Genomic DNA, 25,443 nt, shown 5'->3' with positions numbered 1-25,443 from the left:
TAAAAGAAAGGAAACGATAAGAGCATGATGTTACGGGCACTAAACGGAAAACTAAGCGGACATCAAAAGTCTGGGACATGGATATGTCGTCTCCAAATGCTCCTATCCCTAGTCAGGTCCGCAGAGAGGTTTAACTCATGCAAGTCAAATCTTATTTGCTCATCTCAAATTCTCCTGGGTCTTCCTCGATTCCTCTTACCCTCTACTATAATGCTTTCTACACTCCTCACAGGGGCGTCGAAAGTCTTTCTCTGCACATGACCAAACCACCTCAATCTATGTTCGCGCATTTTTCCAGATATAGGGGCTACCCCTAGTCTGTTCCTAAACTCTTGGTTCCTAATTCGATCCATCAAAGTGCGCCCACACATCCACCTCAGCATACGTATTTCTGTAACTTCCATCTTATGTTCGAAAATTTTCTCTATAGGCCAACATTCGTTCCCATATAGCAGAGTAGGTCTGATTGACGTCCGGTAGAATTTTCCTTTTAACTTGCTTGGGAATTTTCTATCACATAACACTGCGGTGGCTGCTCGCCACTTGAGCCAACCCGCCTGTATAAGATGATTTGCATCCCCCTCAATATCCCCGTCCCTTTGGATGATCAATCCTAAATACTTGTACTTGGTTGTACTCTTAACAGCAGTTCCACCTATGGACACCTCTGATTCACCTACAGGTGATGTCCCACTAAAGTCACAACGTAGATACTCGGTCTTCGTACGGCTAATGAGCAAACCTTTAAAGCTTCCCTCCACTCATCCAATTTGTCACTAACCTCCTTTCTGGTTTCTTCTACCAGCACTATGTCGTCCGCGAATATCATGTACCACGGTGCCGTCTCCCAAATAGATTTAAAAATCTCTTCCATTATGACAGTAAAAATGAAAGGGTTTAGAGCCGATCCCTGATGTAGCTCTACTTTAACCGGAAAAGGCTCTGTTTTCCCCAGCGGTGTTTGAATGCTAGTCGAAACTCTGTCATACATATCCCGTATGGCCTCAATGTACACTGAAGAAATACCTCTAGCCTTGAGGCTTTCCCAGATGACTCGTCATGGTATGCTATCATACGCTTTCTCCAAGTCAAAGAACACCATATGCAGATCTTTCTTTCACTCTCTTTATCTCTCCATCAGTCTCCTCAAAACATGAATTGCCTCAGTGGTTGACCTTCCTGGCATAAACCCGAATTGGTTCTCTCTAATCACTGTTTCCTATCTAATTCTCCGCTCTATCACTCTTTCCCACAATTTCATTGTGTGGCTTAGAAGTTTGATACCTCTATAGTTTCCGCATACTTGCGCATCGCCTTTGTTCTTAAACAGAGGTACTAATGTGCTATTCCTCCATTCTTCTGGCATCTTATGTGTCCTCAAAATGATGTTAAATAGGTTTGTCAGCCAACGAATGCCCTCTTCTCCTAAACCCCTCCACACCTCAATCGAGATGTTATCTGGCCCGACTGCCTTTGTTCTCCCCATCTTTTTGAGAGCTTGTCCTACTTCTCCTGTGGTAATATCATTCATTGACTCATATTTTAGTGGTCTTTGGACGTCAGAAATTTGATTATCCGCCTCTGTTGGACCCCTGGACTCATTGAGTAGTTGTGAGAAGTATTGGAGCCATCTAGTCTTGATCTCCTCTTGTCTTAGGAGAACTCACCCCCCCTCATCCTTGATTTATTTCACTGCCTCTAAGTCTTATCGCTGTTTGGCCCTAGTCCTCGCCAACTTAAAAATCTGCTTCTCCCCTTCTTTGGTATCAAGCTTCCGATATAAGTCCTCGTAACCACGGTTTTTGGCCTCTGTTACCGCTTTCTTTGCCGCCCGCTTTGCTTCTTTATAGCTCACTCTCTTTTCAACCCTATCTTCCTCTTTCATGCAACCATAAGTTCCTTAAATTTTTTGTTTTTATCTTTTATCTTCTTTTCCACCTCATCGTTCCACCACCATGACTCTTTGAACACTTTTGGTTTACCCGACGACATCCCCAAGGTCTCTTCTGCCACTTTTCTAATGGTTTTTGCCATGTTCACCCACATTCAGTTCGCATCCTCTGACTGGCTTGGGAAGCCCAATAAACTTATCTTGCTTGATAGGGTTGTGACCATATCCCCTTTGAGTCTCCCCCACATGATCTTTCCCTTGGACTTGACCTTCTTTTCAGCGATATTCTTCCTCATCCAAAAAACCAGTACTAAAAGCCTGTGTTGGGTGGGCATCTCAGTACCCAACACCACCTTACAATCCAAGCATGAGGCTCGGTCTCCCCTGCGCAGAAAGAAATAGTCAACTTGGGTTGCATGCCCGCCGCTCTTATTAGTGGTTAAATGCTCGTTCTTTTTTCTAAAGATCGAGTTTGCGATGACAAAATCTTTTGCTAGCACAAAGTCCAGTAAATTCTCCCCACTCCCATTCCTTACCCCAAACCAAACCCTCAATGTACCGAGTTAAAGATGCTTGCATCTCTGCCTATGTGTCCGTTAAAATCTCCTCCTATAGAAACTTTCTCATCAACCGGGATAGTTCTCATGAGGTCTCCTAGGTTCTCCCAAAACTCGCACTTCACCTGCTCATCAAGCCCGACTTGGGGCCCGTACGCACTGACGATGGATATACTCTCTTCCCCCACTACTATCCTAACTAGCATGATCCTGTCACTACACCTCCTTACTTCAACCACTTGCTTTAGGATATCATTCGATACTAAGATGCCAACCCCGTTACGTCTGCCGTCCAAACTTGCATACCACAACTTATAACCCTTTATACCTTTTACTTTTTGCCCCTTTCACCTAGTCTCTTGAACACATGCTACATGAATCCTGTATTTAGAAAGCTCATTTATCAACTCCAATGACTTGACTTCTAGAGTACCGATGTTCTAAGACCCCACTCTTAGTTCTAGATCATGCTTATTAAGTAAATATGTATTAGTGCTTGGAAGGCACCTTTTGATTTAGTGCGTTGCAACTTTGAACTTTGATAATATGTATTAGTGCTAATTAAGTAAATATGTATTAGCGTTTGGCTACTTACCTTTGAACTTTATAATGCCAACAATTTGAATGAAAACAAAATTATTACAATATTTGTGGGCGTTAATGAATTAAACGTTGAATTAGACATTAAATTGGTGAATTTAAAGTTAAAATTATGAATTAAACAAAAACTGGATGCTACCATGTGGAAAAAACTTACAAAATGATAAATTAAACGGAATTTAACAAGAACTTAACGACAATTAGTTTGTGCATAAACTGGATGCTACCATGTGAAATTTTCTTAAAAAGTACTACCATGGCATTTCATTTTCATGAAAACTAAATACTATCATGTGGAATTTCCTTTGTTTTAATTGATAACTAACCCATTTCTCTAAAATTACAAAAACAATCGAAAAAAATCCATATTATATCTTGTCTGCCATTTTACTAGTACTTCGTATTTAATTCCAAGAGAACACTCGACCCAAAAGAAAAAAGAATAAAATATAAAAAAAAACCCATTATTATTCCTATTTCAACATATTCAGCTCAGTCTTCTAAGCCGAGTTTTTCTTTTTTGTCTATCCAAACAAAAATCACAATCTAGACCTAAAAATCAACAATAAAATCAAAATTGACATACGCATTTTACAATTTGAATAGATAATCTAAAATCATACGCATTTTACAATTTGAATAGATAATCTAAAACTATCCAATTAAAATCGGATTAGATTCAAGAAGAATCAAAAAGAGAAAAAATGGAGAAGAAATTGATGTATGTAACAGCAGAAGCACCAGATGTGAATAAGAATACAGAATGGGTTACGTATCCTGGAGTTTGGACTACCTATATTTTCATCGTCTTCTTTACTTGGCTTCTTTTTCTCAGTCTTTTCGGTTGTTCTTCTGGCATGGCTTGGACCTTTGTTCATCTTACCCATTTCTTTGTAAGCCCTCTTTTGCTCCCCTTTTCTTTCAGTAAATGTTTTGATTTTTCTTGGATGATGTAATGAAATTGGATCTTGATTTTACATTTTTTTTTTGTTTTGGGTCGGGTTTCTTTAGAATATATGAGGTGGGTTTCGAATGGGTATTCTAAAGATACTGAATGTAAATGGGGAATTGCAATTTTAGTTGTTTATTGAGGAAAAAAATTGAAAATTGAATTGGATTTTTGTTTTATCTTAGGCTAAGAAAGAAAATGGTATCTTTATGCAATTGCTAGCATGTGGTTGAACTTTTACCTTTTGATATTATAACTGTTTCTTTTAATAATTTGTTTTTGGATTATATATACTTGTTTTCAATGAGTTAGAGAAGATTTGTAGAATAGACATATTGGGTGTTTCGACTTTGGAGTATGAGACTTAGACATTGGTAAGAAATTAATGTTTGTTTACCAATAAATTGAAGAACTAATTTGCTTGATGGGGAATAGGCCAAATGGTTTAGTCATGTTTAGTGAATATGATGTTTGAGTTATGAATGATCAATTGCACTCGGGATCAAAAGTCGAGTCGCTTACAGATATTCGTGGGTGAAGGTTACACATCATTGTATTTGATTAATCATGTTTTTGTAGTTAGCTCAAGGAAGTTTTGTGTTTGCATACTGGTTCTATCTTTGATATTGCTTGGAGTTGGTTGCTAGTGCTTCTAGTGTTGTTAAGTATTTCTTTTGGATAATGAAGTAGGATTAGTTTATTGCTTTGTAATTAAGAGATAGCGGGAAGTTTGGCTAATGGAAATAAAAGTGTGGGTATTTTGTAATTGTGCTTGTCTAGGCACGCCTAAAGCTAGAACCTTGGGAAGACAATGGGTTGGGTGAGGAGATTCCTTAGGTGAGCATCTTAGAGCGCTTTAGAGCGCGTAAGTCAAGCACCTTACACCACTTGTTGGTCTTAGTCTCAGAAGGAGCCTATTTGATGGGGGTACCCACTAGGGACCCTTAGTGCACCTCATGCTTTTTAAAACTAAGGCACACCCTTATAAATTCCTATAAGAATTGTTATCAAGTAGAGTAAACTAGTATAAAACAGCAACTAGGTCACTGAAATTCACAAATGGATTTTTAACCTCATCATTAAAGTAGATAACTGATCTTTTTGTTATGATAATTCTTGGTTTTATAATAATTTCCTTTATGTCGATAAATTTTTGTCCTTTTGAGCTTGCAAAGTTTCCTGCAATATAACTATCTGAGATTAACCTTCCATCGTTTGTAATCTTTTTATAATCTATGAGTTAAGACCAGCCAATTAAGTTTTTCTTTTTTTTTTTTTAATTTCAGAAAAGGTAAGCTAAAATAGATCCTAATACAGATTGTGCGCATTTAGTACGTCAATTCTATGCTTGATGGGATATTTTTAATGTGGTATCGGCTTCACCATGGTTAGGAGCAGTAAATTTGTGTAGCCTTGTCATTTATTGTTCTTCATTTAGACTCTGCTGTCTGGACCTAATATTCTTTCTGAAGTTTGATTATTCTGCCAGAGCACATTATTATTCTTCCACATTGCATTACTCCGGTGGCACCTTTTGTGCATGTCTCCTTCCTTTTTAACATTTGAAGTATTTCTTGTAGTTGATTGGTTGGTTTTGGATAATGTTCTATTTCCTTATTCTGCTTTGCTTTCGACCATATTTTGCGTGTCTGCTTAGTGCTTAGATTGACCGGATATTTGATTTGCATGAAAAACTTGATATAAGTACTGTATTTCGCTGTTATATTCGAATAGCGGAATAGTGATTTCTTGACAAAATCCTCAAATATAAATTTAATCTCGAATCATGGTGCTTCTTGTTCGGGGTTTGTTGTAGTTTGTTAATTAAAGAATAGTTGTTTATCGTTGGTGTCTTCATGTCGATATACATCATTTCCACCTTCCCCACTTTTTTTGATCATTATTCCATCTTTCATGCACTATCTGTTGTGATGGCGGAGGTGGTTGAGGTTGCGACAGGGGTGGGAATCGGTCTTTGTATGGGTTGGGGGTGGATTTGTAGTATGGCCAGTTGTCCGCAAAATGTAAAAACTGTAATGGAAAACACATTCTTGAATATAAAGCATTATTAAATCATCTTTCCCCCTTTGTTTATATATACAACTGAGAAAATTTTCCAACTAGAAAACTAAATTCCAAATAGCAGAAAATATTGTAATGACCATTTAGCCCCATGTAATTGTCCATGCGTAACACCATCTTTTCCGTAGTTATTGCCTTACCAGGCCTAAGTAATGCTTTCCGCTTTTCTGTTTTCTCTCAGGTCACTTATTACTTCTTTCACTGGAAGAAAGGCACACCATTTTCTGACGATCAAGGCATATACAATGGATTGACTTGGTGGGAGCAGATTGAAAATGGGCAGCAGCTTACTCGTAATAGGAAATTTTTCACTGTCGTCCCTGTGGTATTGTAAGTATCTAAAACCATCATATAAAATAAATATGTGATTGATACAAATATATGTTTGTAAAAAACCGTATATTTGTATACACTGTTGGGTATACACTAAAATAGAGAATAAGCCGGAATTAGTGAGTTGAATTTTCCGTTTTCTACTTAAGCTTGATGATGCCATCGATTAAATAAAAAGGGAATCAATATGTAAAAAATATGCGGTATTTGAAGTAAAAGTTAAATGAATGAATGAAAATTACGTCAATGATAGCTTGATCAAATGTGACCTATATTACTTAGGGACGAGTTTATAAATCATCACATTAGTCTTTGCAACCCGTGTTTTAACTCATTGCCTTCTCGCAGGTACTTAATTGCATCACACACGACAGACTATCAGAACCCAATGCTTTTCTTCAACACACTTGCCGCTTTTGTGCTTGTAGTTGCCAAGTTCCCTAATATGCACAGGGTTCGTATTTTCGGGATTAATGGAGAACACTGATGATGATAATCTTACTTTATATAAACATTTCCAGTTTCGGCTGTTGTAAGATTCGTAATTGTTTTTGCATATATGATTTTTAGAGGAAAAAGGTGTACTAACCGAAATTTTGGCAGTACTGTTCTATGGCATATCGATTTCTGCTGGTTGCTGAACTGACTCGACTTGCTTTTATGTGTTTCTGTGAGCAGGTTGTATGTCAAAATGAACAGGCAGCCTATTTCTGCTGATTGCATGAACCAAATAAATATCATTGTCTATTTATATCAGTAAATCTTGCTTTAGTGTATTGTGGGATTACCGGATGACGTAGAACTCAAACTTAGGGCTGGTCGGAATTTGAACATTGGTAGAGCTTCAAGAGCTTGACTTGGCTTGGTCACCAAAAGTTTGTTTTGCTAGCTGCCTTAGTTGTTATTGGGCTGACGGAGTTGTTTGCACCTTAATTATCACCGCATAACGCCTTCTACTCACATATATCTCCTTTTGAATTTGTTATATTAAACAATTTAAAGTGTAAAATATTAAAATGGATAAATTTTACATGGTAGCATCAAACTTTCATGAAACGCAGTGATAGCACTTGTGTAAGATTTTTTTCACATGGTAGCATTCAGTTTATGCCTTATCTAATTGTCGTAGTATTTTCCGTTTGATTCACCAATTTGACGTTTCTACCCTTATTAAGTGTTGGTTGTTGTCTTTATAATTTACCCTTAACATTTGAGAGTATTGATGAATTAAATGGTAAATTAAACGTCAAAATGGTGAATTAAACATTTGAGAGCATAAAAATGACTTAGGGCAAATCATAAAGACAACAATCGACACTTAATAAGTGTAGAAACGTTAAAATGGTGAATTAAACGAAAATTGACAAATTTAACGGAAAATGCTACGGTAGTTTAAGGGTTAAACAGGATGCTACCATGTGGAAAAATCTTACAAAAGTGCTACTACTGGCGTTTCATGAAAGTTCGGTGCTACAATGTAGAATTTCCTCATTGAAATGTAATGTAGCAAATTTAAAGAGATAGGAGTAAGACTTTCATCTTTAACCAACATTATTTCCTATTTTAAATCTTTTTTCAAACAATACATATCATATTCGTTAATTCCATTTACTACAAGTTATCAATTAATATAAAGTATTTAGTATTGAACTATTTTTGTGATAGACCATCTCTCGAAAAGCAATAAATTTATATGTTAAAATGTTTTATTATTAGGCTATTTAACTCAAATATAAAATGTGTATTATGGTGAAATTATTTCAATCAAGAATTTATGTTTAATACTTACTTTATGTCGAAAGGAGCAATAGATGGTATAAAATGTAAACTAAAAGAAGTAATTAGCAAGACATGGTCCACAAGTCCACATGTAGTCATGTAGTGGTATGATATTTGGATTGATTTGGGTCGGGTAATTAGATTAGGGTCACTTAATTGTTCTTTTTGTCTGGTCAGAACTGATCCGTCTTCTTGTGCATCAATCTTCATAGAAGTACCTAACAAACTGCCAAACTGGGTACTAGTACTCCCTATAATACTACCATTAATTTTACTCATGGTTGGTTGATTCATTACGTCCCAAAGAATAACCCATATAAATGAGGAGAAAACAAAAATATATTGAATAAAAGTATAAAAAAATTATTTATAGAAAAATAAGAAAAACGTGAGCATGACAGAATAAAAATAAAGCAAATTTAACAAGATAATTAAAAAAATTAGGGTTGGTAATTGAGGTCCACCAACTGATGTAGCTCGCAGGATTCATGTTTTGTTCACGACGAAACCATCATTTTGATTTGGTTTCTTTCAAGTACTATGCTAAATAGAAAGTTATGAGGGGTCAATTTAAAAGGTACTTAGCCAATGAAATACATACACAAACCTATCCCTCTTAGGCCCAAACAATTGTCCTATCATCATTCAATTAGTTCACAAAATAAAATAAAATGTATTGCTAATTGAGAGAGAATACTAGAGTTTGTGAATGAGACTTAATCAAATAAATTCAGATTCAATTGATCTAAGTTGAAAATTTATGTGAAATCGACAATTCAATTGAAATTTTTGAGATTGAGGGTATGTTTTATAATTAGAAATAAAATAAAACAATTGAGAAAATAACGAGTTAAATTGAAGTAAACTAAATTAATATGAACTGAAATTATGATTCATGAGTGTATGGTGTTCCACTTGATCCATCCTACAGCAAGCTGCTGGACAACAGAACAAGGTGCTTCACATGCTGCAGATCAGAAACAAAGAGTCCTACAACACGTGCCTTCAGTTTATTCTTTATCAAGTGTAAATAAGTTAGTTATAGGATTTTACACGTGTATCTTTCTTATAGGCTGTTGTACTAGTTTTATTAGTCTTGTATAGAGTCTGTTATAACAACCTCTCCTTAGATTAGATGGATGGATATAAGTCTATGTATACATTCTGTAATCCTTCTTTTCGGTTTATGAATAAAATTGATCATCTTTTCTTCTCTTTACTCTTACAAAGTATCATATTCTAACAACTTTGTTCCTTTTAGTTTACTTCAATTGCAAAGTATGTATTAGGTTTAAAATTAAAAAATAAAACAAAATAAGTGAAAGTGTGAGCTCAAAATAAAAAGTATGACAAAACGGAGAAAATATCTTATAAGATAGAAATCCTTAGAAATTGGATACTTTTTAAATTAAAAATTGAGGTGAAAAGCATATTTAAAAAAAAATACAAAAGAAATTGGAATCATCTTCTATCATATATAATTCATAACTAATCATCACTCATTAAGCTTTACTTTTAGTAATAGGAAATTATAGTACTAATTTAATTATACTTTTGAGTTCGAAGAAATATGTACTTCCTCCGTTTCATATTACTTGCATCAAATCAATTTATGCACTATTCATCAATTTATGGTAATTTGCTTATTTCGGCTATTAAACGAGAAAAACATAGTCATTTGGGATCTTGTTTTAATTGTCTCGTCTCATATTTTTATAATATTAAATTTTTAATTATGTATAATTATAGAAAAGAACGATCGGACAAACGGATTGAATTGCGCAAAAGTTTATTTGGTGCAACTAATATGAAACGGAGAAAATATATAGCTATGTCTACATACTCACTCTAGGTTTTACGTGTTGAATTTGCTACAAAGGTAAAATTGAACAAACTAATAATAAAGATCAAAAAGTGTTTTATAGAGAAATTAAAAAAATATATAAATGGAATAAAAAGATAATTTATAATATAAATAAAAATTAAATAAAAAGTACTTTATAAATTTAATTAGACCATCTAAAAAAAATAAAATGTAGGAGTATTTGTTTGACGTGCTGTTTACTAGAATTTCGTAGACCATAGTTCGGTGCAATTTGCATTGAGTGTAAGATGGATGATAATGTCGTGAGAGAAATAGACAAAAGAACCATCTAATCATTCTTCTTGTTCAACCAATGAAATGAAATTTACTTTTAAATGAATTATCAAAAAGATGTTGATATGATATATCATCATAATTGTACACTCAATGAGTCATTATGTTTTTTTACTTCTGTATTTATAAATGTAAAATCTAAAGTATAAAATTAAATATTACCTAAATTATTTGATTATGTGATATTTATTTTATGATAATGGTATAATATTATGCACTCAATCATAGTTAAGGCTAGTGTTATTATTATTGCTAAATGTTTTTCTCACGAGGACACGATGTCATTTAGTTTTTTCTCTGTACTAGGCTTTATGTTTTCGGGTTACTTTATACCAATTTCATCCAGCTGTTACTTTGGAGGGTATGTAAAGAATGTTCGTTATCTTTTTTCATCTGAACCCTATTTTCTAGCGGAATATTGAGTTAATGACAATGACTATGACTCTATAAAATTACAAATGTTGTTTGTAATTTAAGATCAATAAATTATAACCCTTTTGTAAAAAATTACTTATTACGATTAAGGAATACAAGGGTGGTGTTTTTTTCATCTAATCACTCAAAAGTTCACATAGACAAAAGGCACTTAGTGTACTATTAGGATAATGAGACAATGACATATTATTAGTGTACGTCTTTAATATTATCATTTAAAAGAATACTATTCACTACGTTAAATTCTAAAGAGTTTATAATATATAATATACTATCACTTTTGAAACATGACTAGGGCATAAAATCAAGATTTCCTACCCTTATTTCTAAAGTTATACTCTTAAATCACTACCACTAAACAAAAATCTAGTATGAACACTATAGATAAATTTACATATAATAAATATGAGATTACTTTAGAAATTAAATAAAATTGAGTATTTATAACACTTAAATATACACATACAATTTTAATATATCACTAGTTTAAAACCAAATACTTTTGTCTTGAAAAATTACTTCCAAAAAATTAAAAATAATTATTAACAGAACTCTTAACAATAAGCAAAAAGAGTTTAATTGGGTGAATCAAAATTTAAAATAGACAGCGTATTAAAAGTCACATCAAAATTAAATTAAATTAATATTTTAATAAATTAAATTATCCATTTGATTCGATCCGAGACCTATTCTATTAACAAAACCCTTCATACATACACATCTACGGAGATAACAATGTATGTGAATATCTCCAAGAAGGGAAATAAATATAGTAAAAACTCATGGCTAACAAGTTTTCGGAATATAGCTAAACACAAACAGTAGACTGCATGCTGAATTTGTTCCATTACAACAAACTTTTATCTTTCTTTCTGTCTTACACAAACAAACATTTTCACATTAAAATTTCAGTGAAATGTGATATGACCATACAAACACATACTTCGCTGTACTCTCGCTTCTTCATAGTTATTGTTTGGGGATATTGTTTCTAAATTTATGCTTAAAATAAGTCATTTTAGAAAATTATGTTATTTATAATCTAATTATAACATAAACGTGTTGATCTTTCTCATTGTATCTATTTTTTTCTTTTTTGCAAATAAAAGATTTCATTCATTCACCAGTAAAATCCCTATACAACCAAAATTACAACTCAATAATAATGGAGCATTTATTTTATTTGTCTCGGTGGATGTAGCTATACATTATTCTTAGTGAACCACATTAATTATTTTTATGATTTTTATTATTAATTTGTCTATTTATGTGATCTTGTGTTTGTTTTCTTATAACAATATAGTCTTATGATAATCGAGCGATTGATCTTAAAAGTGAATGATTTAATTTTATCTTATACTTTTTAGATTTTTACTTGTTAATATATATATAACATATCTTAAAATGTCAATAATTAATATAAATTTTTAATTGAATTGATTTCTTAATACTACCAACTAACCAACTACTGATTAATATATATATATATATATATATATATATATATATATATATATATATATATATATATATATATATAGGGTCAAGTTCTAGTGAAAACAAAGTTTATATGCGAACTGTGAGAACCAAAAAATGTGTTGCTTTTGTTTTTAAAAAAACCTGGTACTTTTTACCAAAAAAGTGTAACTTTCAGAAAATAAATATAAATGCAAAGTAACACGTTTTTTTGGAAAAGTAACGCATTTTTTATATAAAAAGTAACACCTTTTTATGGTTCTCACGGTTCTCATATAAGGATGGTTTCACTTGAACTTCTCCAATATATATATATATATATATATATATATATATATATATATATATATATGTATATATATATATTTATATATATATGTATATATATATATATATATATATATATATATATATATATATATGTATATATATATATATTTATATATATATGTATATATATATATATATATATATATATATATATATATATATATATATATATATATATGTATATATATATATATATACATATATATATATATATACATATATATATATATATATATATATATATATATATATATATATATATATATATATATATATATAGATATATATAGATATATATATATATATATATATATATATATATATATATATATATATATATATATATATATATATATATATATATATATATATATATATATATATATATATATATATATATATATATATATATATATATATATATATATATATATATATATATATATATATATATATATATATATATATATATATATATATATATATATATATACTATGGGAAATGATGTTTATATTATGCAGTTACAGCAGTTACATTGCAGTTACAGCGGTTACATTGCATTTACAGCAGTTACATTTTGTCAGTTACTATAATTGAATGGTGCTGTATTCATGTATATATAGAATATAATACTTTGTAATAAACAAGAAAAAAAAACAGAAACTGTACTTTGATAAATCAGAAATTCAATTATTGTCAAATCTTCATGGTATCAGAGCCATAGGGTTTGGATCCAGAAAAGGCATCATCATCTACCGTTTCTTACCTTGCAAATGGCCGATTTATCAGATTTATCAGAAGAGCAAACACAGCAAACCCTAATGTCAATGGAACAGATGGAACAAATGTTTCAGAAGTTCCAGAAACTGAACAAAGCAAATAATCAGACTGAAAATCCAACATCACTCAAAATTTCAGAGAAACTTACATACCACAATTATACAAAATGGTGCAAGTTAATGCACGTCGCAATTGGAGGTCGGGGGCGGCTCAGCCACATCACTTCCGGACCCCCACCACCGTCAGAACCAAATTATATCCAATGGGAACAAAGAGATGCCATGGTCATAGCATGGATAATTGAAAACATAGATGGAGATATCGTAAATCAATTCCTGGACTACACAACAGCACACAGCCTATGGCAAGGGATTGAAACTCTTTTAGGATGTGGTCGGGACGAACTGCAAATTTTTGATTTGAGTTCAAAGGCAGCGACATTAAGGCAGGACAATGATACTATCGAAGGATACTACGGTAAACTCAACATACTATGGAAAGAAATTGATCGGAGAATGCCAAATCCAATGACATGCCCACATGATATATGACAGAATTCAACAAATACATCCAAAGACAGAGACTTTATCAATTCCTCACGGGGATTAACGACAACCTAGACAAAGAAAGAAGGGAAATTCTTAATAGTGAACCGTTACCAATGGTGGAGACAGCCTATGCATCAATTAGAAGGGAGATCACACGCCGGAAAATTATGAACGGCGTCTCATCACCGGGGACTCGTCCCTCAGAGATTGGATCGGGATTAGCCACGAGAAACAAACCTTTCCAAAGAAGCCGAGAAGAGGATGACCGGAGGAAACTCTGATGCACTCACTGTGGTGGTTCCAGGTATACAAAGGAGGGTTGCTTCAAACTTGTGGGGTACCCTGAGTGGTGGGACGATCTACAGAAAAGGAGAGCCGCCACCAAGGCACTGGCAAGCCGGACCGGCGGCAAGGCTAACCTTGGTACTGCCGATCAACCGACATCATGTCTGAAATCAAGTGAACCAGAAGGATGGAGCAAAGGGGAAGGAGAAATGACCGTAACTACAGAACAGGAGGCCAACCATGGTGAGAAACGGGAATGGGAAGAGAAAGGAACAGTAGCCGTCAAGCAAGGGAAAGAGAAAGGGACGCCCAACCCTAAATGTCCCACCACCCCCTTTTATAACCATCAAACCCTAAATACTCCTCCCTCACAATCTTCCGGCCCAATTTCCATCCCCAGGCCCAATAACTCTTCTGGCCCACAAAACACCAATTCCAAAGGGTTCCTTAGTCATAACACAAATTCTCAATGGATATTTGACTGTGGGGCAACCGATTACGATGACCTTCGACCCCAGTGATTTTTTATCCACCCATCCTACTAACCGAACCCATATCCGGATGGCTAATGGAGATTGTGTACCGGTTGCCCACGCTGGAGCAGTCAATATCTCTCCCTCTCTTCATCTTAAAAATTGTTTACTCATTCCCACTTTGTCTCATAAATTATTGTCAATTAGCCAGTTAACCAAGGACTTAAATTGTACTGTGCTTTTAACTTCTGACAATTGTATTGTGCAGGATGCTCAGACGGGGACGATCATTGGGCGTGGTACTGAACGAGATGGACTCTACTATGTCGATGAGGTGATTCAAAATAGTGGTGCAATGCTTGCTCATGGATCTCCTGCTCACCAATTGAGGACTTGGCATCGTCGCTTAGGTCATCCATCCCTAAGTTATTTAAAACAACTTTTTCCTTCACTTAATAGTTGTACTAAATCCTTAGATTGTGAAACTTGTGTACTCGCTAAGAGCCATAAACACTCTTATTCTTCTAGTAATACTCGTGCTCCCAAACCCTTTGATGTAGTGCATTCTGATGTATGGGGTCCAGCCCCACATACTACCCCTCATGGTTTTTCATATTTTGTGTTATTTATTGATGATTGCTCTCAGATGTGCTGGGTTTATTTTTTGAAACACAAATCTGAGGTTTTTGATGTCTTTGTCACATATTATAACATGATCCTCACTCAGTTCTATGTTAAACCTAAAATCCTTCGCTCAGATAATGGTGGTGAATATATCTCTCTTGCAATGAAACAATTTTTTCTTGATAATGGTCTTATTCATCAAACATCCTGCCCTGACACTCCACAACAAAATGGGGTTGCTGAACGAAAAAACCGTACTCTTCTTGAGGTAGCACGCGCTCTCATGTTTGACACTCATGTACCTGTCCAATATTGGCCTGAGGCTATTGCTACTGCCACATATCTCACCAACCGCCTACCCCACAAAATCCTTAACTTCCAGACTCCTCTTGCCACACTCAATACCTTTACTCCTGTTCCCTCTTCTCACTCCCTTCCACCTCGAATCTTCGGATGTGTTGTGTATGTCCATCTTCCATCTAGAGTCCGAACAAAGTTTGAACCACGGGCAGTCAAATGTGTGTTTCTTGGGTATGGCACTACACAAAAGGGTTACCGATGTTATGATCCCGTCCATCACAAACTTTATACCACCATGGACTGTGACTTCTTTGAACAATCTCCTTACTTCACCCAGCCTCAATCTCAGGGGGAAATTATGAATGAGGATCTCAGCTGGTTGATTCATCCCTTGGCTGAAGTCGAGCTCCCAAAGAGCAAGTAGGTACTACCACCGATATTGCCACCGACATTGTTTCTGAATCATCTCCTCAGACTACCACTCCAGTCCCTGAGCATCCGGCCGAACAAGAGGTAACACCGAGTCCTACTGCTCCTTTCATTGATATATCCACTGACCATATTGTGCCAAGTAGTAGTGTGATCCCCAGGAAATATAATCTGCCCCCTCGAAGTACAAGAGGAATGCCTCCTAAGCGGTATGATCCTGAGTATGAATCCCAGAGATTCCGATATCCTATTGGTAGACCGGGTGATGAACAACTATCACAAACAGCTGTTGCCTTCAATGCATCCCTTTATTCCAGTACTATTCCGCAAACCACTGAAGAAGCCCTCCAAGAACCAAAGTGGAAGCAAGCTATGGACGAAGAGATCATAGCTCTCCAGAAAAATGAAACGTGGGAGAAGTGTAGATTACCAGATGATAAGAAGACGGTTGGCTGCAAATGGGTTTTTTCAGTCAAGTATCATGCTGATGGAACCATTGAGCGGTATAAGGCAAGGCTTGTTGCTAAAGGGTACACACAAACTTACGGGGTAGACTACTCGGAAACATTCTCACCTGTGGCTAAAATTGATACCATTCGGGTCCTCTTCTCAGTAGCAGCAAATAAAGAGTGGCCTCTGTTTCAATTTGATGTAAAAAATGCCTTCCTACATGGAGAGATTGAAGAAGAGGTATACATGAAGCCACCTCCCGGGTACACAGATAAGTTTAGCCAAGGAGAGGGGTGTCGACTTAAAAGAGCTCTATACGGCTTAAAACAATCCCCTAGAGCGTGGTTTGGGAGATTCACTACAGCAATGAAGAGATTTAGCTACAAACAAAGCAACTCAGACCATACTCTAATTCTCAGGAGGAGTGGAAACCAAATTACATGCCTCGTGATCTATGTAGATGATATGGTGATTACCGGAAACGACTCCAAGGAAATTGATCGACTCAGGAGCAAATTATTCCAAGAGTTTGAGATGAAGGATTTGGGACAACTGAAATATTTCCTTGGAATAGAAGTCCTAAGATCAAGGAAGGGGATATTCATCAATCAGAGAAAGTACATTTTAGATCTCTTAGCAGAAACAGGCATGTTAGACTGCAAGCCAGCAGATACTCCTATGGTAGCTAATCATGGTCTACAAATTGTTGAAGGGGCAAAAGTGGCAGATCAAGATCGTTATAGAAGGATGGTGGGAAAACTGATCTATTTATCCCACACGAGACCCGATATTGCCTACGCAGTAGGAATTGTGAGCAAGTTCATGCATCAACCTCAAGTGGAACATATGGCAGCAGTCTTGAGGATCCTGAGATACTTAAAGGGAACTAGTAATAAAGAAGTTTTTTACTCAAAGAATAATAATCTTGATCTTATTGGTTATACAGATGCAGATTGGGCTGGTGATCGGGACGACAGGAAGTCTACCTCGGGGTACTTTACTCTTGTAGGGGGTAATCTAGTCACTTGGAAGAGTAAGAAACAGAAGGTAATTGCTCTGTCTAGTGCTAAAGCAGAATTCAGAGGGATAGCGAAAGAAGTTACAGAAATTATGTGGATCAGGAAACTTCTAGGAGAGCTAGGCTTTCACCAGACACAGGCAAGTCTTCTATATTGTGATAACAAAGCAGCAATAAGCATCTCCGAAAATCCAGTCCAACATGATCGAACGAAACATGTAGAGATCGATCGACACTTTATCAAGGAGAAACTAGAAAGCAAGGTCATCCGTCTCCCTTTTATTAGATCTAAAGACCAACTAGCTGACATTCTCACAAAAGCAGTTTCATCAGAGGTTTTCAATAGCACTTTATGCAAGTTAGGCATCGGTAATCCCACGACCTAACTTGAGGGGGAGTATGGGAAAGGATGTTTATATTATGCAGTTATTATGCAGTTACAGCAGTTACATTGCAGTTACAGCGGTTACATTGCAGTTACAGCAGTTACATTTTGTCAGTTACTATAATTGAATGGTGCTGTATTCATGTATATATAGAATATAATACTTTGTAATAAACAAGAAAAGAAAACAGAAACTGTACTTTGATAAATCAGAAATTCAATTATTGTCAAATCTTCATATACATATACATATATATATATATATATATATATATATATATATATATATATATATATATATATATATATATATATATATATATATATTATATATATATATATATATATATATATATATATATATATATATATATATATATATATATATATATATATATATGATTTAATAGGAAGAGGTTTCAAAATAAAAAGGATAGGAAGGAATTTCATCCGTTAGATCTTAGATCAATGGTCTATCTTGCACGCGGTTCAGAACAGAAAATAAATTGTGATGTTTTCTTAATTAATATGTGATACTTTCTATATAAACAAACATATGACACTTGAAAGTGTGATGTTTTCTAAATTAATGTGTGATGCTTTCTTTATAAACATGTGTTACTAGATCTTCGGCTAAGACAATTTTTTTTAAACCGTTAGATCTTAATCAATCAACGGTAGCTACTCCTTCCTATTCTTTCTATTTTCACGCCCCTTCTTATTTTATATATATATATATATTTATATGGTTATATATAGTCTTTTTAAGTAGCAAATTTAGAAGTATGAAAAATATTAAGCGAGTCATATCAAAATGACAAGACAAACCCCAAAGAGTGAGAAACAAGGAAAAACATCTATCCACCATGATTATGATGATGATGTGGGGAGTGGAAACGATAAGAAACGAAAAAGAAAGTAAAGTGTATGTTGCATGCCATGCCTAATGCTTACTCCTTAGTTCTTCCATCACTTTAATATTACTTCTAATACCATTTATTTTGAATATTTTACTACTTGTACACATTATATTTGAATTTATAAGACTAAAAAGCTTGGATGGAGAACTGTTGTCTGGTGCCTATTGAAAGTTGTATAGTTAATGCTTTCAGGGCCGGTTTTGGGCTAAGGGTAAGACGGGCTTATATCCAAGGTCTACTAAATAAAATTTTAATTTGTCTTCATGAGGATTTGAAGACAAACTTATTATGTGAAAGATAGAATTGTCAACAATTAAGCTAGGTCATAATACTTGTGATTTAAATACAATGTTTAATTATTTTAAACATTTATACTTGCAATAATTATATTATAGTGTGTACAATGAACATACACAAAATTTAAGTGGATTTTAGTTCATTAAACACTATTTAATTTTCCTAATAAATATTTATTAATTTTTTGAGTTTTCTTTTTCTACAATTATAAATCTATACATATAGGAATTTCTCTTATATTTTTGATTTGCTTGGTTTTTTATCATGCTTTGTTTATGTGTTTATTTGACTAATTTTATTTGCATTAATGTCATATTTATTGGTGCGTATATTCAATATTATGGATATATTACTTTTAATCTATATTTTATACATTTTTATTTTTTAGTTATATCTCATTGTAATATTTTTTATCATAAAGTTAGAAGGAAAAAAATGAAAAAATATGAGGGCCTATAATTTAAGTTTTGGCCCGCCCTAACTTAATATTCTCAGTTGTAACGCGCACATCAAGTATTGGTTTTCCAGCACACAAACACAGAGCTTCAACTTCTTACACTGTAGTCTCTAGCTGTAGTACACTATTACTGCTGCAAATTACTATTATAATATTATTATTCATATACTATTATAAATTATCTAAAATGAAAATGAAATAGAAGAAGGTGTCTAGGTGTAGATCTAGATGAATCCAATTTTTTAATTAAGTGGGCAAGATTATTCTTTTTGGGTACACTAGCGTAGGGGAATGTTTGTGGGACCCACCACTCTTCCCACCTGTTAGACCATAAACACAGGAAGGTCTTTGTCATATCTTTCACACAATCTTTGTAATATGATGCAAATGAGTATTCCATGGAGATCAAAATTCTTAGACTAGAATAATGTTTTAATGCATTTATTTAATTATTTTATTTATGATTTAATTAAGGAAAATGATATATATAGCCCTAAAGTCTGTATATAAGAAAATTCTTATATTTAATTTATGTAATCTAATACTATTTTTGCGTTGAAAGTATAAGCATTTAAATTATACTTCACTAATTTTTTAAAGTATAAGCATTTAATATCTTTAAATAGACATCATAAAAAATTATAAAAATTATATATTAAAAAACTTTACACCAAGACAAATCTGACAAGATCTCACATAAATATATTTTATCTTCAATACATACTTTAAAAATCTAATTTCTCTTTCTTAAAATGGACAAACTTTAAGTACACAAACAAAAAAGAACGAAAGAAGCACCATTTATTCTTTCTTGAGAAGTTAAAATCATTATATAAAATATTAATTGTTTTTCGATTTCTATATTAAATTCTCTTGAAAATTTAAAATTATTAAAGATAAAGAAATTTTTTAAATTTTTATATACAGCCCTAAGGATTGTAAATATCATTACTCTTTTATGAAATTAAGTTGACATTTATTAGTAAATAAAAAAAATAAAGTAAATAAAGTTATAAAAGTATTTAAGGAGATGACAAATATCAAATTTCTAATTGATATGTTTTAGTAAAAATAATAATTCAGCTTATCTTCTACTAATATACAGAATTCATTGGTATCACTGGTATGTGATATATAAACTCATATGGAAATTGGGATTAAAATGGTAGTTGTTAAGAAGGAAGGAAAATGACTAGTGTTTGGAAATGGAATTTTCAGTAGATGAGTTTATAATTAGAAACATTGAAGTCAGTGGACTTGTTGTGGTGGTTCTAAGTAATTAATACTCTTTTTTCTATAAATAACAAAAATAAGTCCTTAAATAATTAATTACATAACTTCAAAGAGAGAAGAGCTGTCCAACATCAAAGATCATAACTTTATTGTAATGCCCCATGTGAATTCATTATTCATCAGAAATTATACCCTATTTTTTTCCTTGTGTTTCCTTATTTCTTAATCACACTCCTATGTCCTTTTCATTTAGCATCAGCGAAAATGAGTTTAGTGTTTTTTAAAAAAATATAATTAATTAATAATAAATGTAAAGAGATATTGAATTGTGTAAATAAAATTAAAAAATATTATAATATATAAATAAAATTAAAAGAAAACGATAAATCAATAAACACAAAATAAAAGACACAATACGAAACAAAAAATAATTAAAAAAATAATGCTAAATGAAATAAACCAATGGATAAATTAAAATGGGGCCTCCATGTTGAAAAACTAGTTAACATGAACTCATAAAAGAAGGGAGAGAAATACAATGATAATGTTGAACACACATGACTTCCACTTCCACTTTTGTAGATCATTTTGGAGATTACTAGTATTGTACATTTGTACTACTACCTACATGCTTCTTCTCAGAATCTTACCTTCATTATTGCTTCAGATTTTTAAACCTAAATACACATATATGCATGTTACTAGCTTAGTTCTAAATATATTTAAACTCCAAAAAGAACCCAAAAAACCAGGAAGAAGGTAGTATACATAAAAAGAAAAAATATAGAAAAAGAGAAGAAAAATGTATCTATCAAACAAAATAAAACTAAGAGCAAAAAAACCCTTTAGGCGTTTTACTTAATCGTTATAAAACTCGACTTAAGAATTCATCTTGCCAAGCCGTATCCAAAGACGCACCCATTACACGTGACACGTCCAAGGTGCTAACCTTAAGCGCGCCTAGGCGAGATTTTCAATACTACTGTTGATATAGTTTCGTTCACAGGAGTATATCGATCATTAGCAGTGGCAAATTTGCATAAAAATAAAGTAATATGACTTCACAAAACCAAGTGACAGATTAGGATCAGTAAATCTGAAAAGACAGAGATAACAAATTAATGGTAATAAACAAAGCATACTAACATGTTTTCATTCTCAGTAATAATATCCACAAACCCTTTAAATTAAAACTCATTACAGAACTACTATACAATAATACATTAGGTAACTATTGTTCTTCATAAGAGTATATATAGCAAGCCAACCAATGACTCTAAGACTGATGATAAATTGATAACATAACAGCTACAGCAGCCTCATCTGGGAAAATTCCTCTTGTAATAGCTTTGTATGGAATATGAGCAAAGCCCCTCAAAAACTATGGGCTTTTAACAAAAAGAAAACTCGTTTTCCCTTCCCTTAATCAGCTTTCCATCAATTTTTCCCACATCATATTCAACTCATTATATCCTATTGATGACGATAAGTTTAAAGTACAAGCTTCAAATTCCCACAATGATCATCAACATAATCTAAACAAGGTAATGAGAAAGATAAGAAGATTTTGAAGAGGAACCAAAGACTTCAATTTTGTATCCCTATATGTTAGCTTACTCCTCTATCCCTTTCAATTTGCTACATTGTACAAATAAAGTAAGAATTTTATGATATTTAGTGTAACAATTTCAAAGGGACAGAACTAAAGAAACTCCGAAACAAGTCACCCACCATAAGATCAAATCTAAAAATGAACAAAGATGATCATAATTAAAAGGAAATAAAGAGGAAATAAAATTTTTTAAAAAAAAAAAGAAACTTCAAAAAAATTTGTGCAATTTTCACTACCATGATCCTCCATTACCCAACATGCCACTCCAATACCCAGGTGTGGTTGATTCCCCTTGTTCACCATTTTGCTCATGATTATTGTTATTATTATTATTATTATCATTAGAGTTTTTAGTGTTATGATCAGCACTAGCATTAGTACTTGAAACTTGCTTCAAATCTTCAAATGGAAACAAAAGCCTCCCATTATTAGTTTGATCTCCTCCTTGATGATGCACCTCTCCTTGCAAACTTCCATACCCATTTCCCAACCCATCAACTAGAGAAAAATTCAAGCTTGGCTTATAATCTTGCAATGAAGAAAACCCAGATGAATAAATACCATTAGAATGTTCCGGAACTGGCATCGGCATAAATGGAGTCGATCCCCTTGAAGATGTAAGCCCATTTAGAAGCTCCAAAGCAGACATATGATGAGTAGCACCATTAGTATTAGTTCCAACACTAGAATTAGGAATTTGGCCTTTATGGGTAGTTTCTATATTAGGCAATTGCATGAATTCAGAAAGACTTCTAAACTCTTGATTATGATGATTTGGGGAAAAACCCAAGTTCAAATCTTGCCCTTGATTATGATGAGAATGAATTTTAGGGTTTTGACTAAGAAGATTGGATTGTGTAGATGTAATCAAATCATGTGAAGAAAGCTTTTTAACACCTAATGAAGATGAAGGTCTTTTGTTCTTCCTTGAACCACCACCTACTGGAATGTTCCTTAAAGATCCACCTTCAGTCCAATACCTTCTACAAGTCTTACAAAAGTATCTAGGTTGAGTAAGGCTATAATTGTTGTAATAGCAAAACTTGGTATTGGTTGAATTACACCTTGGACAATTCACAGCATGATCCTTTTGAGGCCTTATTTTTTTCTCTAAAGATGTAGAATTTGGCTTTGAATTTGGGCTATTGTTATTAGGTGTTGTTGTTACTGAAGATGAACATGTATTTGGGATCATTTCTTCCATGGGTTTCACTATTATCTCCTAAAAAGTGTCAAAAAAAGGTAAGATGTCATTTCTTGCATTAGTTTTTATCAATATTTTCTAGAAAGTGTAAAAAACAGTATGAAAATGGACTGAAAATAAAAAAGATATGGAAAAAAGAAAAAGAGAAGAAAACCCATTGAACTTAGAGATCTAACAAAGTAAGTCAAAGCAAAAACAAACAGAAGAAATTAAGATGAAGACAGGTTAGAAACAAACAACCAAAGGCAAATAAAAACAAAGCCACTCAAAAAAGGGAATAAATTTAACTGATATATAAATAAATTTTAAAAATTAAAAATACTTTTGCAGGATTATTGTAGCAGGAAAAAGCAAGAAAGAACTATAGATGATGATGATAATAGTAACAAAATTAATCTTTTTTCTCTTTTTTTTCACCTTCTACCCAAAAAAGATCAAAACTTTAGAACACCAAAATAATTTTGTTATATACCCAACTTTTTATTGTTTTTGGTCAAAAAAAATTCAACAGAAAAATTATGAATATTTCATGCAGATAATTAATAAAATCCCAAAAAATAGAAAAAGTAACATAAACAAAGATGGTTTCATTGTATTTCATACCTGAGGCCATTGAGCAGTGTCCATTGATGAAGATTTTCAAGAACTAAGTACAAAAAATTGAAAAAAAAGGTATTCTTTTTTGGAGTAAGTTGGGTTATTAAAAGTAGAGAAAGGAATGCCTGAATTTGCAATGTTCTTCTTTTTTCTGTATTCTTTCAAAATGTTGTTTGTCTGTGCTTGTTTGCTTTTTTGTGTGCTGCTGAGTGTTAGAGGACTAAGAAAGGGAAAGTGGGAGAGAGAATATAGATGGAAATAAATGAAGTACTATTATTCCTTGTATTTATCATTTGCGATATTTGTTTTTTTATACAGTTTAATACGCTAATTTAATTCTCAATATCTCAAATTATATATAATAAAAATTATAAAAATTAGATATTAATAATCTTTGCGTTGAGATGAATTAAATGAGATCCCACTTGATTATGTTCAAATTATACATTAAACATTAATCACAAACTAGGATGATAAACGAATATTGCAATATTCCTAATGTTGCGAATAATTCGAAACGAAGGAAGTATATTGTATAAATAAATATTACTTCTATAAAAGTTGAATTAATAAACTTTACATTAAAACGAATCAAATAAGATCTCATATCATATATTTTAACTTATAGATTAATAATAAAATACAATTTAAGATAAATAGTATTCCAAAAATATAAGGGACACTTAAGATGAATAGGAGGGAATACTTTTTTTTTAGATAAATTAATTTAGTATTACAAGCCGCACAAGCAAGAATATTTATCTGCTGATTTAAATTAATGACAAAGTACTGGTAATTGATATTGCCTCCATTCCACTGAAAATGTCTCATTTACTCATTTATTTTTTGACACTATTTAATTATTACACTTAATTTATATTTTATTTTTAATTTATAAATTAAAACATAGTCAAGTAAAATCTTATTTAATTCATCTCAATGCAAAGATTATTAATATTCACTTTTTTATAATATTTCGTTATGTATAATAATAGATATTATACATAAAATAAGTATATTGGATAGCATAAGAAAATAAATTGGACATTTTTAGTGGAATGAATGTAGTACCTAATAACATGTGTGAAAAAATATTATGAGTTATAGGTATATAATGAAATGAAGGAAGTACTTTTTTATCATAATTCTTTCTATAGAATAATCCAGCTTTATCATAATTGGAATAACTATTACTTTTCTAAAGGTTTACTTATGATAAAAAAAAAGCTTTTTCATCATA

The 25,443-nt window shown here is 32.6% G+C and overlaps 3 protein-coding genes across 3 annotated transcripts; 1 reads left to right on the top strand and 2 right to left on the bottom strand.

Annotated features, from left to right (window-relative positions):
- Nucleotides 1-2,046: 2,046 nt before the first annotated feature.
- On the bottom strand, nt 2,047-2,654 carry LOC130801742 (uncharacterized). The gene is made up of 2 exons (XM_057665623.1): nt 2,451-2,654; nt 2,047-2,244 (listed from the first exon to the last, which is right to left on the bottom strand). The coding sequence occupies exons 1-2, from the start codon at nt 2,652-2,654 to the stop codon at nt 2,047-2,049; spliced, it is 402 nt and encodes a 133-aa protein (XP_057521606.1).
- An 821-nt stretch (nt 2,655-3,475) lies between these two features.
- On the top strand, nt 3,476-7,468 carry LOC130800793 (uncharacterized protein C119.09c-like). The gene is made up of 3 exons (XM_057664462.1): nt 3,476-3,941; nt 6,261-6,409; nt 6,761-7,468. The coding sequence occupies exons 1-3, from the start codon at nt 3,753-3,755 to the stop codon at nt 6,897-6,899; spliced, it is 477 nt and encodes a 158-aa protein (XP_057520445.1). The 5' UTR covers nt 3,476-3,752; the 3' UTR covers nt 6,900-7,468.
- A 14,440-nt stretch (nt 7,469-21,908) lies between these two features.
- LOC130800792 (dof zinc finger protein DOF4.6-like) lies at nt 21,909-24,475 on the bottom strand. The gene is made up of 2 exons (XM_057664461.1): nt 24,210-24,475; nt 21,909-23,624 (listed from the first exon to the last, which is right to left on the bottom strand). The coding sequence occupies exons 1-2, from the start codon at nt 24,231-24,233 to the stop codon at nt 22,635-22,637; spliced, it is 1,014 nt and encodes a 337-aa protein (XP_057520444.1). The 5' UTR covers nt 24,234-24,475; the 3' UTR covers nt 21,909-22,634.
- Nucleotides 24,476-25,443: the final 968 nt, after the last annotated feature.

The sequence above is a fragment of the Amaranthus tricolor genome, chromosome 15 (assembly GCF_026212465.1).
Source record: "Amaranthus tricolor cultivar Red isolate AtriRed21 chromosome 15, ASM2621246v1, whole genome shotgun sequence".
Taxonomy (NCBI): domain Eukaryota; kingdom Viridiplantae; phylum Streptophyta; class Magnoliopsida; order Caryophyllales; family Amaranthaceae; genus Amaranthus; species Amaranthus tricolor.
The sequence above is the reverse complement of the archived record's forward strand: the minus strand, read 5'-3'. Positions and strand labels throughout refer to the sequence as shown.

What these genes read in the sequence shown, in the direction of transcription:
- LOC130801742 (XM_057665623.1), bottom strand. Translation starts at nt 2,654, where the DNA reads ATGCTAGTTAGGATAGTAGTGGGGGAAGAGAGTATATCCATCGTCAGT. An exon ending in ATGCAAGCATCTTTAACTCG is followed by an intron (nt 2,245 to 2,450) that starts GTACATTGAGGG and finishes TTGGATTGTAAG; the next exon opens with GTGGTGTTGGGTACTGAGAT.
- LOC130800793 (XM_057664462.1), top strand. Translation starts at nt 3,753, where the DNA reads ATGGAGAAGAAATTGATGTATGTAACAGCAGAAGCACCAGATGTGAAT. An exon ending in TTCATCTTACCCATTTCTTT is followed by an intron (nt 3,942 to 6,260) that starts GTAAGCCCTCTT and finishes GTTTTCTCTCAG; the next exon opens with GTCACTTATTACTTCTTTCA. An exon ending in ACTGTCGTCCCTGTGGTATT is followed by an intron (nt 6,410 to 6,760) that starts GTAAGTATCTAA and finishes GCCTTCTCGCAG; the next exon opens with GTACTTAATTGCATCACACA.
- LOC130800792 (XM_057664461.1), bottom strand. Translation starts at nt 24,233, where the DNA reads ATGGACACTGCTCAATGGCCTCAG. An exon ending in ACACTGCTCAATGGCCTCAG is followed by an intron (nt 23,625 to 24,209) that starts GTATGAAATACA and finishes GACACTTTTTAG; the next exon opens with GAGATAATAGTGAAACCCAT.